Source organism: Tachyglossus aculeatus, chromosome 17 (assembly GCF_015852505.1).
Source record: "Tachyglossus aculeatus isolate mTacAcu1 chromosome 17, mTacAcu1.pri, whole genome shotgun sequence".
Taxonomy (NCBI): domain Eukaryota; kingdom Metazoa; phylum Chordata; class Mammalia; order Monotremata; family Tachyglossidae; genus Tachyglossus; species Tachyglossus aculeatus.
The window spans coordinates 56,337,318-56,352,563 of NC_052082.1; the positions used below are offsets into that span (position 1 = coordinate 56,337,318).

General features: G+C 51.2%; 1 protein-coding gene across 1 annotated transcript in view; it reads left to right on the forward strand.

The window, feature by feature from the left end:
- The first annotated feature begins 287 nt into the window (after positions 1-287).
- TMEM132E (transmembrane protein 132E) overlaps positions 288-15,246 on the forward strand; it is a 65,079-nt gene continuing 50,120 nt past the window's right edge. Inside the window, exon 1 of the mRNA XM_038759300.1 lies at positions 288-376. Within this exon, the coding sequence (XP_038615228.1) occupies positions 292-376 (85 nt within the window). The 5' untranslated portion in view covers positions 288-291. The remainder of the gene's footprint in view (positions 377-15,246) is intronic.

A 15,246-nucleotide genomic window follows, 5' to 3' on the forward strand; every position in this document is an offset into this window, starting at 1 on the left:
AACACACACACACACACCAAGGCACACAGGACAGACCCCCCCCCCCGCCCCCCCACCGTCCTTCCAGGCTTTCCAGTTGGCTGGCAGGGCGGGGCAGGCGAGGACAGCCCCCTCCCCCCAGCCGCGAAGAGGAGGGGGTCGCCCCCCACCCGCCCCCCGCCCACCTCGGACAGGCGGAGGACGACGAGTTGGGATGGGCCCGGAGCGGGCTTGACCTGTGGGACCCCCCCACTCTCCATCCCATCCCCCAGGCCCCCCCAGGCCCGGCCTGGGCCGCCCCCCCACCCAACCATGGCCCCCTGGACGCCGGGAAGCCGGTCCTTCTGTCTGCTGTGCTGCTGCTGCTGCTGTGCCCTGGCCACGCTGCTCGCCCACGGTGAGTGTTCGCCCACCCCTCACCCCCGGGGACCCCCTTTCTCACCCCACGGGGCACCGAGAGGCAGCAGGGAATGCACAGACCACCCCCCATCCATCCATCCCTGCATCCATCCATGCATCCATCCACTCCACGACCCGCTTTGGGGTGGGGGGCTTTGGGGACCCTCCGTCCCCTCTCCCTCCCCTCTCCCTCCCCCCGGGTCCGGGGCAGGGAAGGGGCCACCTGCCACCCCCCGGGGGGGCGAAAGACGGGGGTCTCCCTGCCTCCCCCCGACTCCTGCAGTCCGGGAGAAAGGGGAAAAAATGAGGCATCGGAGGGAGTCTGGGGGGCTGCTGATGGAGGAGGAAGAGGAGGACCAGGACCGGCCCATCATCATCATCAGTCGTATTTATTGAGCGCTTACTGTGTGCAGAGCACTGGACTAAGCGCTTGGGAAGTACAAATTGGCAACATATAGAGACAGTCCCTACCCAACAGTGGGCTCACATCCTGAGCTGCATTCCCATCCCGACCCCTCCAGGTCCAAGGGGCGGGCCAGCGGGGGGGGGGGGGGGGTCAGGGGCCAGTCCTGGAGTCCCTGCCATCCCCTACACTGTGAGCCCCCTGTTGGGTAGGGACCGTCTCTATATGTCCCCAATTTGTACTTCCCAAGCGCTTAGTCCAGTGCTCTGCACACAGTAAGCGCTCAATAAGTACGATTGAATGAGTGAATGAATGAATGAATCCCCCCTCGGGGGTCGCAAGGGGGGCAGAGAGTGGCACAGCCCCTTCCCACCCCCTGCTTGGGGCCGGGCGGGTGGGGAGGGGAGCTTGGAGGACTTTTTTTAAAGGCCTCGCCTTGTGAGAGACTTAATAATGATGGCATTTGGGAAGCGCTTACTCTGTGCCAAGCACTGTTCTAATTGCCGGGGGGGATACAAGGTGATCAGGTTGTCCCACGTGGGGCTCACAGTCTTCCCTGTTTGACAGATGAGGGAACTGAGGCCCAGGGAAGCGAAGTGACTCGCCCAGAGTCACACAACTGACAAGTGACGGAGTCAGGATTAGAACCCGCGACTTCTGGCTCCCAAGCTCCTGCCGCTGAGCCACGCTGCTTCTCTAGGGGGGATGTAAAGGCCAGCTGGGAGTGTCCCTCCTGCCTCCCCCTTCTAGACTGTGAACCCGCTGTTGGGTAGGGACCATCTCTCTATGTTGCCAACTTGGACTTCCCAAGCGCTTAGTACAGTGCTCTGCACACAGTAAGCGCTCAATAAATGTGATTGAATGAATGACCGTCTCCATATGTTGCCCACTTGTACTTCCCAAGCGCTTAGTCCAGTGCTCTGCACCCAGTAAGCGCTCAATAAATGTGATTGAATGAATGACCGTCTCCATATGTTGCCCACTTGTACTTCCCAAGCACTTAGTCCAGTGCTCTGCACCCAGTAAGCACTCAATAAATACGATTGAATGAATGACCGTCTCTATATGTTGCCCACTTGTACTTCCCAAGCGCTTAGTCCAGTGCTCTGCACACAGTAAGCGCTCAGTAAATATGATTGAATGAATGACCGTCTCTATATGTTGCCCACTTGTACTTCCCAAGCGCTTAGTCCAGTGCTCTGCACCCAGTAAGCGCTCAATAAATACGATTGAATGAATGACCGTCTCTATATGTTGCCCACTTGGACTTCCCAAGCGCTTAGTCCAGTGCTCTGCACACAGTAAGTGCTCAATAAATACGATTGAATGAATGACCGTCTCCATATGTTGCCCACTTGTACATCCCAAGCGCTTAGTCCAGTGCTCTGCACACAGTAAGCGCTAAATAAATACGATTGAATGAATGAATGAATTATCCGCCCCATCCCTTTGACCCCCAGGGTCCCGCCCGGCTGGGGACCCCCTTCCTCCGGAGCCGTCCACCGCCAGGGTCTGGGGGGGACGGGATTCATCATCATCATCATCATCAATCGTATTTATTGAGCGCATACCGTGTGCAGAGCACTGTACTAAGCGCTTGGGAAGTACAAGTTGGCAACATATAGAGACAGTCCCTACCCAACAGTGGGCTCACAGACAGGCTCACAGTCATTCATTCATTCCATCGTATTTATTGAGCGCTTACTGTGTGAAGCGTTCCATATTTTTTCTGCCCATCCGCCAAGCTAGCTCTCTTCCTCCCTTCAAGGCCCTGCTGAGAGCTCACCTCCTCCAGGAGGCCTTCCCACACTCAGCCCCTTCCTTCCTCTCCCCCTCGTCCCCCTCTCCATCCCCCCCATCTTACCTCCTCCCTTCCCCACAGCACCTGTATATATGTATATATGGTTGTACATATTTATTACTCTATTTATTTTACTTGTACATATCTATTCTATTTATTTTATTTTGTTAGTAGGTTTGGTTTTGTTCTCCGTCTCCCCCTTTTAGACTGTGAGCCCACTGCTGGGTAGGGACTGTCTCTATATGTTGCCAATTTGTGCTTCCCAAGCGCTTAGTCCAGTGCTCTGCACATAGTAAGCGCTCAATAAATATGATAGATTGATTGATTGATTGCGTGCAGAGCGCTTGGGAAGTCCAAGTTGGCAACATCTAGAGCCGGTCCCTACCCAGCAGCGGGCTCACGGTCTGGAAGGGGGGAGACGGACGACCAAACATATTAAGAAAATAAAATAGAGTAGGGATGTGTCCAGGCCTGATGAGGAGGGGGATGGGGACGGGGCGGTCAGTTCCCACCAGCTGCCGCAGGGTCTCCGACAACAGCTGCGACAGTTGCATCTCCTCCCCCCGGCCTAAGGGAGCCCCCCGTCCCGCATTTCCACCCCGTGGGTTGTCGGGAACGGGTGGGAAGCCGGGATGCCCGGGCCTCCAACGTAGGAGCAGAATCAGCCAGGATGGGACGGAGAGAGACCCTCCAACCGGTCAGCCGCTTGGACGCATCTTTGGGATTAGCCGTTTCCTCTCTGTGCCTCAGTTTCCCCATCCGCGGGGCGGGGGGTGAGACCACCGGCGCGGTGCGAGACCTGGTGTGGAAGGGGCCTGGCGTGAGGCCTACAGCCTAGCCCTCTCCTGGCAGGCCTGCCCGACACCGCAGCCGACACCGCAGTGCTTTGCACATAGTAAGCGCTTAATAAATGCCATCATTAATAATAATAATGATGATGATGGCATTTTTTAAGCGCTTACTATGTGCAGAGCACAGAGAAGCGGCGTGGCTTAGTGGAAAGAGCCCGGGCTTGGGAGTCGGAGGTCATGGGTTCGAATCCCGGCCCTGCCACTTGTCTGCTGTGTGACCTTGGGCCAGTCACTTCACTTCTCTGAGTCTCGGTTCCCTCGTCTGTCAAATGGGGATGAAGACTGTGAGCCCCACGGGGGACCACCTGATCACCTTGTATCCCCCCCCAGCGCTTAGAACAGCGCTTTGCACATAGTAAGCGCTTAACAAAATGCCGTCATTTATTCTAAGCGCTGGGGGGGATACAGTTTGATCAGGTTGTCCCATGTGGGGCTCACAGTCTTAATCCCCGTTTTTACAGATGAGGTAGCTGAGGCTCAGAGAAGTGAAGTGACTTGCCCAAGGTCACACAGCAGACTTGTGGTGGAGCCGGGATTCGAACCCATGACCTCTGACTCCAAAGCCCAGGCTCTTTCCACTGAGCCACGCTGTCTAGTACTCTTCTCTAATAATCATTATTATTATTATTATTATTATTATTATTATTATTATTATTATTATTATTATAACCAGGGGCTGGCAGGGTGCCAGCTTTATACTGGATCCTTCTCCCTCTGCTCGGCATTCCTTTTTTTCTTTTAAATGGCATTTGTTAAGCGCTCACTCCGTGCCAGGCACTGTACTGATCGCTGGGGTGGGTACGAGCTAATCGGGTTGGACACAGTCCCTGTCCCACGGGGGGCTCACAGTCTTCATCCCCGTTTTACAGATGAGGGAACTGAGGCCCGGAGAAATGACTTGCCCAAGGCCACACAGCAGACACGTGGCGGAGCCGGGATCGAGTCTACCAGCTATAGTATACTCTTCCGAGCGCTTAGTACAGTGCTCTGCACGTACCACGCGCTCAACCGATACCGCTGGCTGAAAAGCAGGGAGATGGGGGGGAATCTGGACTGTAAGCTCGGTGTGGGCAGGCCAAGTGCCTACCAACTCTCTTATATTTTTCTGTTGTTCTCTCCCAAGCGCTTAGTACAGTGCTGTGCACACAGTAAGCGCTCAGGAAATAGTATTGATTGACTGGAGGGGCAGTTTAGCCTAGTGGAAAGAGTAGGCTGCAGAGCCCTAAGAGACCAGGATTCACGTCCCGGCTCTGGCGCTGACCAGCCGTGTGACCTTGGATAAATCATTTCACCTCTGTGGGCCTCACCTGCATATATAGCCATAATTCTATTTATTTATATTGATGCTACTGCTGCCCGTCTACTTGTTCTGTCTAGTTTTGTTGTCTGCCTCCCCCCTTCTAGACCGTGAGCCCGTCGTTGGCCAGAAATTGTCTCCGTCTGCTGCCGAATTGCCCTTTCCAAGCGCTTAGTGCAGTGCTCCGCACGCAGTAAGCGCTCAATAAATACGATCTGAATAAATGACTAAGATACCCCTTCCCTCCCCCTTTTAGACTGTGAGCCCACTGTTGGGTAGGGACTGTCTCTATATGTTGCCAACTTGGACTTCCCAAGCGCTTAGTCCAGTGCTCTGCACACAGTAAGCGCTCAATAAATATGATTGATTGATTGATTGATTGATTCTCCCTGCTAGACTGCGAGCCCCAAGTGCCCTATCTGACTTCATTAGCGATGTAGTGTGTGTGTGTGTTGCACAGAGTGAATGCCATCGCTAGAATTATTATGATAAGGAAGTGGCCCCCAAGTGAATTGGAGATTAGTGTACGTTTCCCTTTTTTTTTCATGGCATTTAAGTGCTTACTATGTGCCAGGCGCTGTACTAAGCACTGGGGTAGACAGGAGCTGATCAGGCCGGACGCGGTCCCTGTCCCACGTGGGGCTCACGGTCTTCAACCCCATTTCAAAGATGAGGTAATTGGGGCACAGAGAGATGAAGCGACTTGCCCAAGGTGGCACAGCGGAAGAGTGGCGCGGTCCTGGGATTTGAACCCGGGTCCTTTTGATTCTCAGGCCCGGGTGCTATCTAATAGGCCCCCCCCACCCCACCCTTTTTATCTACCCCGTCCAGGAGGACTGGTGGCTGGGCGTCAAAGATGCCAGGGCTCCCGTATTGCTACATTACAGAGAGGCAGTGTGGCCCAGTGGATAGAGCCCGGGCCTGGGAATCCAAGGACCTGGGTTCTAATCCCAGCCCTACCACCTGTCTGCTGTGTGACCTTGGGTGAGTCACTTCACTTCCCTGGGCCTCAGTTCCCTCACCTGTCAAATGGGGATGAAGACCGTGAGCCCCACGTGGGACAACCTGATCACCCTGTATAATAATAATAATGATAATGGCATTTATTAAGCACTTACTATGTCCAAAGCACTGTTCTAAGCGCTGAGAAGGTTACAGGGTGATCATGTTGTCCCTCGTGGGGCTCACAGTCTTCATCCCCATTTTCCAGATGAGGGAACTGAGGCCCAGAGAAGTGAAGTGACTTGCCCAAGTGGTGGAGCCGGGATTTGAACCCATGACCTCTGACTTCAAAGCCCGGGCTCTTACCACTGAGCCACGCTGCTTCTCACGCTGCTGTATCCCCCTCCAGCGCTCAGAACAGTGTTTGGCACATAGTAAGCGCTTAACAAGTACCACGATCACATTATTATTACCTTCCCATTCTATCGTTGTATTATTATCATTATTATGGTATTTGTTAAGCGCTTACTACATGCCAGGCACTGTACTGAGCGCTGAGGGGGAGACAAGCAAATCTCCCAAGCGCTTAGTACCGCGCCCTGCACCCGGTGAGTGCTCAAAAAATAGCACCAAATGCTTGACTGCGAAGGGGCTGACTGCTTGTTATCTTGTGTCTTAGAGAAGCAGCGTGGCTCAGTGGAAGGAGCCCGGGCTTTGGAGTCAGAGGTCATGGGTTCAAATCCCAGCTCTGCTAATTGTCAGCTGTGTGACTTTGGGCGAGTCACGTCACTTCTCCGGGCCTCAGTTACCTCATCTGTCAAATGGGGATGAAGAACTGTGAGCCCTCCGTGGGACAACCTGATGGCCTTGTAACCTCCCCAGCGCTTCGAACAGTGCTTTGCACATAGTAAGCGCTTAATAAATACCATCATTATTATTATTATTATGGGTTCAAATCCCGGCTCCGCCACTTGTCTGCTGGGTGACTTTGGGCAAGTCACTTCACTTCCCTGGGCCTCAGTTCCCTTGTCTGTCAAATGGGGACGAAGACTGGGAGCCCCCGGTGGGACAACCTGATCACCCTGTAACCTCCCCAGCGCTTAGAACAGTGCATTGCACATAGTAAGCGCTTCATAAATGCCATCATTATTATTATTATTATTATGGGTTCAAATCCTGGCTCCGCCACTTGTCTGCTGGGTGACTTTGGGCGAGTCACTTCACTTCCCCGGGCCTCAGTTCCCTCGTCTGTCAAATGGGGACGAAGACTGGGAGCCCCCCGTGGGACAACCCGATCACCCTGTCACCTCCCCAGCGCTTAGAACGGTGCTTGGCACGTAGTAAGCGCTTAACAAATGCCATCATTATTATTATTATTGCATCTACCCCAGGCCACGGCACAGTGCTTACCGCGTAGGGAGCACGTGAAGGGATAATAAGGATGATGATGATGATAACGATGATGATTGCGGGATTTGTTATCGGCCGGGGTCTTCATCATCATCATCAACCGTATTTATTGAGCGCTTACTATGTGCAGAGCACTGTACTAAGCGCTTGGGAAGTACAAATTGGCAACATATAGAGACAGTCCCTACCCAACAGTGGGCTCACAGTCTAAAACTCAGTCTTCACATTCAGGGGGGACGGCTAAAGCTCAGCCCCCCAATTGGCGCACGCGCACACATATTCACACACACTGTGTCTCTAAGCGGAGAGGAGATGACCACAGTGTAGATAGGAAAACATCCAACACACTGCCCCTTCATTTTATAGAAACAGAAACTCGGGGTAATAATAATAATAATAATTGGCATTTGTTAAGCGCTTACTATGTGCCAAGCACCGTTGGCACTGGGGAGATTACAAGGTGATCAGGTTGTCCCACGTGGGGCTCACAGTCTTCATCCCCATTCTACAGAGGAGGTCACTGAGGCCCAGAGAAGTGAAGTGGCTTGCCCAAGATCACACAGCAGACACGTGGCGGAGGCGGGATTCGAACCCATGACCTCTGCCTCCAAAGCCCGGGCTCTTTCCACTGAGCCACGCATTCGGGGAAGGAGATAAGCGCTCAGGCAAGAGCTGAACCTGTAAGATAATTTAACAGCAGATTTTTTCTGCTCCCGCCGCCGAGCCCCCACGTGGCTTTTGAGACGCTCCCCAAATACGGGACGAGAGTTATTATTGTGATTAATAAGGGTATCCAATAAGCTGTCGCTAAGTACTAAGCGCTGAGGTAGAGCTGAGATTTGTTTTAATGGCATTTATTAAGCGCTTCCTATGCTCAAAGCACTGTCCTAAGCGCCGGGGAGGTTACAAAGTGACCTGGCTGTCCCATGGGGGGCTCACAGTCTTCACCCCCATTTTGCAGATGAGGGAACTGAGGCCCAGAGAAGGGAAGTGACTTGCCCAAAGTCACACAGCTGACAGTTGGCGGAGCCGGGGTTTAGAACCCATGACCGAGATGGAGTGGATAATAATAATAATAATAATAATAATGATGGCATTTGTTAAGCGCTTACTATGTGCAAAGCACTGTTCTAAGCGCTGGGGGGATACAAGGTGATCAGGTTGTCCCACGTGGGGCTCACAGTCTTAATCCCCGCTTTACAGATGAGGGAACTGAGGCTCAGAGAAGTGAAGTGACTTGCCCGAGGTCACACAGCAGACATGTGGCAGAGCCGGGATTCGAACCCATGACCCCTGACTCCAAAGCCCGGGCTCTTTCCACTGAGCCACACTGCTTCCCTGGATGCAGTCCCCGGCCCACGTGGGGCCTCCAGTCTAAGCCCCCCTGTCAGTCTGCTGTATTTACTGAGCGCTTACTGCGTGCAGAGCACTGTGCTAAGCGCTTGGGAGAGTCCAGTAGACACATCCCCCGCCCACAACGAGCTTACGGTCTAGAGAGGCAGCGTGGCTCAGTGGAAAGAGCCCGGGCTTGGGAGTCAGAGGTCGTGGGTTCGAATCCCGGCTCCGCCACTTATCAGCTGTGCGACTTGGGGCAAGTAACTTCACTTCTCTGGGCCTCAGTGACCCCATCTGGAAAATGGGGATGAAGACTATGAGCCCCACGTGGGACAACCTGATCACCTTGTATCCCCCCCAGCGCTTAGAACGGTGCTTGGCACATAGTAAGCGCTTAACAAATACCATCATTATTATTATTATTATTATTAGAGGAGGGGTATTGAATCCCCGTGTTACAGATGAGGGCGCTGAGGCCCAGAGAGGTTAAGCGATCTGCTCAAAGTCACACAGCAGGCCAGTGGTGGAGGTGAGACTAGAACAGTGCTGTGCACATAGTAAGCGCTTAATAAATGCCATCGTTATTATTATTAGAACCCAGGTATCCTGACACCAAGGCTACGGTGGTAATAGACTGTGAGCCCGTCGTTGGGTAGGGACCGTCCCTATACGTTGCCAACTTGTACTTCCCAAGCGCTTAGTACAGTGCTCCGCACACAGGAAGCGCTCAATAAATCCCAGCGCTTAGAACAGTGCTTTGCACATAGAAAGCGCTTAATAAATGCCAAAAAAAATACGATGGAATGAATGAATGAATGATAGTATTCACTGAGGGCCTGGGAGCAACACGCTGCCCTAAGCGCTTGGGGAAGTTCCCTGCCCAAAGGAAGCGCTTAGAACAGTGCTTTGCACATAGTAAGCACTTAATAAATGCCCAAAAAAATGCGATGGAATGAATGAATGAATGATAGTATTCTCACTGAGGGCCTGGGAGCAACACGCTGCCCTAAGCGCTTGGGGAAGTTCCCTGCCCAAAGGAAGCGCTTAGAACAGTGCTTTGCACATAGTAAGCGCTTAATAAATGCCAAAAAAAATACGATGGAATGAATGAATGAATCATAGTATTCACTGAGGGCCTGGGAGCAACACGCTGCCTAAGCGCTTGGGGAAGTTCCCTGCCCAAAGGAAGCGCTTAGAACAGTGCTTTGCACATAGTAAGCGCTTAATAAATGCCAAAAAAAATACAATGGAATGAATGAATGAATGATAGCATTCACTGAGGGCCTGGGAGCAACACGCTGCCCTAAGCGCTTGGGGAAGTTCCCTGCCCAAAGGAAGCGCTTAGAACAGTGCTTTGCACATAGTAAGCGCTTAATAAATGCCAAAAAAAATACGATGGAATGAATGATAGTATTCACTGAGGGCCTGGGAGCAACACGCTGCCCTAAGCGCTTGGGGAAGTTCCCTGCCCAAAGGAAGCGCTTAGAACAGTGCTTTGCACATAGTAAGTGCTTAATAAATGCCAAAAAAAAATACGATGGACTGAATGATAGTATTCACTGAGGGCCTGGGAGCAACACGCTGCCCTAAGTGCTTGGGGAAGTTCCCTGCCCAAAGGAAGCGCTTAGAACAGTGCTTTGCACATAGTAAGCGCTTAATACATGCCAAAAAAAATGCGATGGAATGAATGAATGAATGGTAGTATTCACTGAGGGCCTGGGAGCAACACGCTGCCCTAAGCGCTTGGGGAAGTTCCCTGCCCAAAGGAAGCGCTTAGAACAGTGCTTATTTTACTTGTACCTATCTATTCTATTGATTGTAATCGGTCGCCCGGGGTCTTCTCTGCGGCCAGCGCCCCTCTCCTCCCCGTCACCTTGGACAAGCCCCTGCCTTTCTCAGAGTGGTAAAAATCGTGGTATTTCTTAATAATAATAATAATAATAATAATGGCATTTGTTAAGCGCTTACTACGTGCAAAGCACTGTTCTTATTTATTTATTTATTTTACTTGTACCTATCTATTCTATTGATTTTAATCGGTCGCCCGGGGTCTTCTCTGCAGCCAGCGCCCCTCTCCTCCCCGTCACCTTGGACAAGCCCCGGCCTTTCTCAGAGTGATAAAAATCGTGGTATTTCTTAATAATAATAATAATAATAATGGCATTTGTTAAGCGCTTACTACGTGCAAAGCACTGTTCTTATTTGTTTATTTATTTTACTTGTACCTATCTATTCTATTGATTTTAATCGGTCGCCCGGGGTCTTCTCTGCGGCCAGCGCCCCCTCCTCCCCGTCACCTTGGGCAAGCCCCGGCCTTTCTCAGAGTGATAAAAATCGTGGTATTTCTTAATAATAATAATAATAATAATGGCATTTGTTAAGCGCTTACTATGTGCAAAGCACTGTTCTTATTTATTTATTTATTTTACTTGTACCTATCTATTCTATTGATTTTAATCGGTCGCCCAGGGTCTTCTTTGCGGCCAGCGCCCCTCTCCTCCCTGTCACCTTGGGTAAGCCCCTGCCTTTCTCAGAGTGATAAAAATTGTGGTATTTCTTAATAATAATAATGGCATTTGTTAAGCACTTACTATGTGCAAAGCACTGTTCTTATTTATTTATTTATTTTACTTGTACCTATCTATTCTATTGATTTTATTTTGTTAGTATGTTTGGTTTTGTTCTCGGTCTCCCCCTTTTAGACTGTGAGCCCGCTGCTGGGTAGGGACTGTCTCTAGATGTTGCCAACTTGGACTTCCCAAGCGCTTAGTGCCGTGCTCTGCACGCATTAAGCGCTCAATAAATACGATTGATTGATTGATTGATCCAGGGTGGTGGTTATTATTCTTTTAGACTGTGAGCCCACTGCTGGGTAGGGACTGTCTCTAGATGTTGCCAACTTGGACTTCCCAAGCGCTTAGTACAGTGCTCGGCACACAGTAAGTGCTCAATAAATACGATTGATGATGATGATGTTCTAAGCACTGAGGGGGGATACAAGGTGATCAGGTTGCCCCACGGGGGGCTCACAGTCAATCCCCATTTTACAGGTGAGGGAACTGAGGCGCAGAGAAGTGAAGTGACTTGCCCAAGGTCACACAGCAGACATGTGGCGGAGCCGGGATTTGAACCCGTGACCTCTGACTCCAGAGCCCGGGCTCGTTCCCACTGAGCGCTTACTCTGGGCCAGGAACCGTACTAAGCACTGGGATGGATATTCGACTGTGACTAGACTGTGAGCCCGTTGTTGGGTAGGGACCGCCTCTATATGTTGCCAATTTGTACTTCCCAAGCGCTTAGCACAGTGCTCTGCACACAGTAAGCGCTCAATAAATACGATGGAATGAATGAATGAATACAAGCAAATTGGGTCGGACCCAGTCCCCCATGGGGCTCACAGTCTTCATCCCCATTTTACAGGTGAGGGAACTGAGGCTCAGAGAAGTGAAGTGACTTGCCCAAGGTCACACAGCAGACATGTGGCGGAGGTGGGATTCGAACCCGTGACCTCTGACTCCAAAGCCCGGGCTCGTTCCCACTGAGTGCTTACTCTGGGCCAGGAACTGTACTAAGCACTGGGGTGGGTATTAGACTGTTACTAGACTGTGAGCCCGTTGTTGGGTAGGGACCGCCTCTATATGTTGCCAATTTGTACTTCCCAAGCGCTTAGCACAGTGCTCTGCACACAGTAAGCGCTCAATAAATGCGATGGAATGAATGAATGAATACAAGCAAATTGGGTCGGACCCCGTCCCCCGTGGGGCTCACGGTCTTCATCCCCATTTGACCGATGAGGGAACTGAGGCACAGAGGAGTGAAGTGACTTGCCCAAGGTCACACCCAGCAGGCAAGTGGTGGGATTAGAATCCAACTTGTCCTTCCCAAGCGCTTAGTACAGTGCTCTGCACACAGTAAGCGCTCAGTAAATACGAATGAATGAATTGGAATCCATCTTCTGGTTTCAACTCTTCTCCTGGGGCCCTCCGGGAGACCCCCGGGGAGAGTGAGGGGGCGTGAAAGGGGTGGGTGGGCCCTTGTCGGGCTACCCTTTGGCCGCCCCCATGCCCAGCCCCTGTCCTCTCACAAACCACCCCTTTGGCCAGGGCGCAGAGGGCAAGGGTAGGGATATCTATTGCTGAATTGTACTTTCCAAGCGCTTAGTACAGTGCTCTACACACAGTAAGCGCTCAATAAATACGATTGATTGACTGGCTGAGCAGCCAACTGGAAGGAGAGAGACCGAGAGATTAGAACCCGGAGCCTTTCCCTTTTAATAAGAAATAAATAATAATTATTATTACGGTATTTAAGCGCTTACTTATGTGCCAGGCACTGTTCTAAGAGCCGGGGTGGATACAAGCAAATCGGGTTGGACACAGTCCCTGTCCCATGTGGGGCTCGCAGTCTCCGGTGAGGGAACCGAGGCCCAGAGAATAATAATAATAATAATAATAATAATAATAATAATAATAATAATAATAATAATAATAATAATAATAATGGCATTTGTTAAGCGCTTACTATGTGCAGAGCACTATGATGATGGTATTTGTTAAGCGCTTACTATGTGCCCAGCACCGTTCTAAGCACTGGGGTAGATTCAAGGGAATCAGGTTGTCCCACATGGGGCTCACAGTCTTAACCCCCATTTTACAGATGAGGGAACTGAGGCCCAGAGAAGTGAAGTGACTGCCCAAGGTCACACAGCTGACAGGTGGCGGAGGCAGGATTAGAACCCATGACGTCCGACTCCCAAGCCCGGGCTCTTTCCACTGAGCCACGCTGCTTTTCCCTTTTCTTTCCTCTTTTCCCTTCCCTTCCCTCTCCTCGGCTTTAATTGGGACTCAATTAGGTGGATAATTGTCGTTACAAATGTGCGCTTCCCCCTTCCCCGGCCTCGGCCCAGGTGGGTTGTTCGAGTCCCGCGTTTCAGATGAGGGAGCTGGCTCTCCTCTCACCCTGCGCCCACAGAGACTCGAACCCAAGGCCCCGGGTGACCGGACTGCGGCCACCAAGCCAACCACGTGTCTTGAGTTCTGCTCACCTCCTTTCCCGGGTCGGGGGAAAAGGGGATCCGATCTGGCATCCTGTGTCCTAGTGGGAAAAGCCTGGATTTGGGAGCCACGGGACCTGGGTTCTAATCCCTGCTCTGCCTCTTGCCTCCGGTTTTTTTTTTTTTTCAAATGGTATTTGCCAGGCACTGTAATAATAATAATAGTGGTATTTGTTAAGTGCTTATTATGTGCCAGACACTGTAATAATAATAATAATAGTGGTATTTGTTAAGCGCTTACTATGTGCCAGGCACTGTAATAATAATAATAATAATAATAGTGGTATTTGTTAAGTGCTTACTATGTGCCAGGCACTGTAATAATAATAATAATAATAATAATAATAATAATAATAATAATAGTGGTATTTGTTAAGTGCTTACTATGTGCCAGGCACTGTAATAATAATAATAATAGTGGTATTTGTTAAGCGCTTACTATATGCCAGGCACTGTAATAGTAATAATAATAGTGGTATTTGTTAAGTGCTTACTATGTGCCAGGCACTGTAATAATAATAATAGTGGTATTTGTTAAGTGCTTATTATGTGCCAGGCACTGTAATAATAATAATAATACTAGTGGTATTTGTTAAGTGCTTATTATGTGCCAAGCACTGTTCTAAGCACTGGGGTAGATACAAGGTAATCAGGTTGTCCCACATGGGGCTCCAGTCTTGATCCCCATTTGACAGATGAGGGAATTGGGGCCCAGAGAAGTGAAATGACTTGCCCAAGGTCACACAGCAGACAAGTGGCGGAGCCGGGATTAGAACCCACGACCTCCGACTCCCAAGTCCGTGCTCTTTCCACTGAGCCACGCTCCTTCTCTAACAATGTTGGTATTTGTTAGGCGCTTACTATGTGCCAAGCTGGGGGGGGGGGGGGGATACAAAGTCATTTCTCGGTTAAGGTAGTGAGCACCACCTGGGTGCGGAGAGCCGAGCTGGGCATCTACAGGCTGTGGAGGGCTGTGCTGAGCGCCTCCCGTGCACTCTCCCTAATCCCCACCCGCACCGCCGGCCCTGACACCCGTCCCCAAGGGGGGGGTCGCCTCTCCCACCCCTAAAGCCGTCCCCCCCTCCCTTGTCCCTCCCCCCCCCCCCACCCCCCCCCCGTCCTTGGGGCGACCCCCGGGCCTCCCACGTTAAGCAGCTTGGCCTGGGAGTCTAGAAGGAACTGGGTTAATAATAATAATAATAATAATGGCATTTATTAAGCACTTACTATGTGCAAAGCACTGTTCTAAGCGCTGGGGAGGTTACAAGGTGATCAGGTTGTCCCACGTAGGGATCACAGTCTTAATCCCCATTTTACAGATGAGGGAACTGAGGCACGTGGGGCTCACAGTCTTCATCCCCATTTTACAGATGAGGGAACTGAGGCCCAGGGAAGTGAAGTGACTTGCCCAAAGTCACACAGCTCACAATTGGCGGAGCCGGGACTCGAACCCATGACCTCTCACTCCAAAGCCCGGGCTCTTTCCACTGAGCCGGTTCCAATCCCGGCTCCGCCGCTTGTCCGCCGGGTGACCTTGAGCGAGTCCCTTCCCTTCCCTGGGCCTCAGTTCCCTCATCTGTCAAATGGGGGTGAAGACGGTGAGCCCCACGTGGGACAGAGACTGCCTCCAACCTTGATTATTGTTGTAATAATAATAATAATTATAATGATGATGGTATTTGTTAAGCGTTTGCTCTGCGTGAAGCACCGGTCCAAGCGCTGGAATAATAATGATGACATTTCTTAAGCGCTTACTATGTGCGAAGCTCTGGGGGG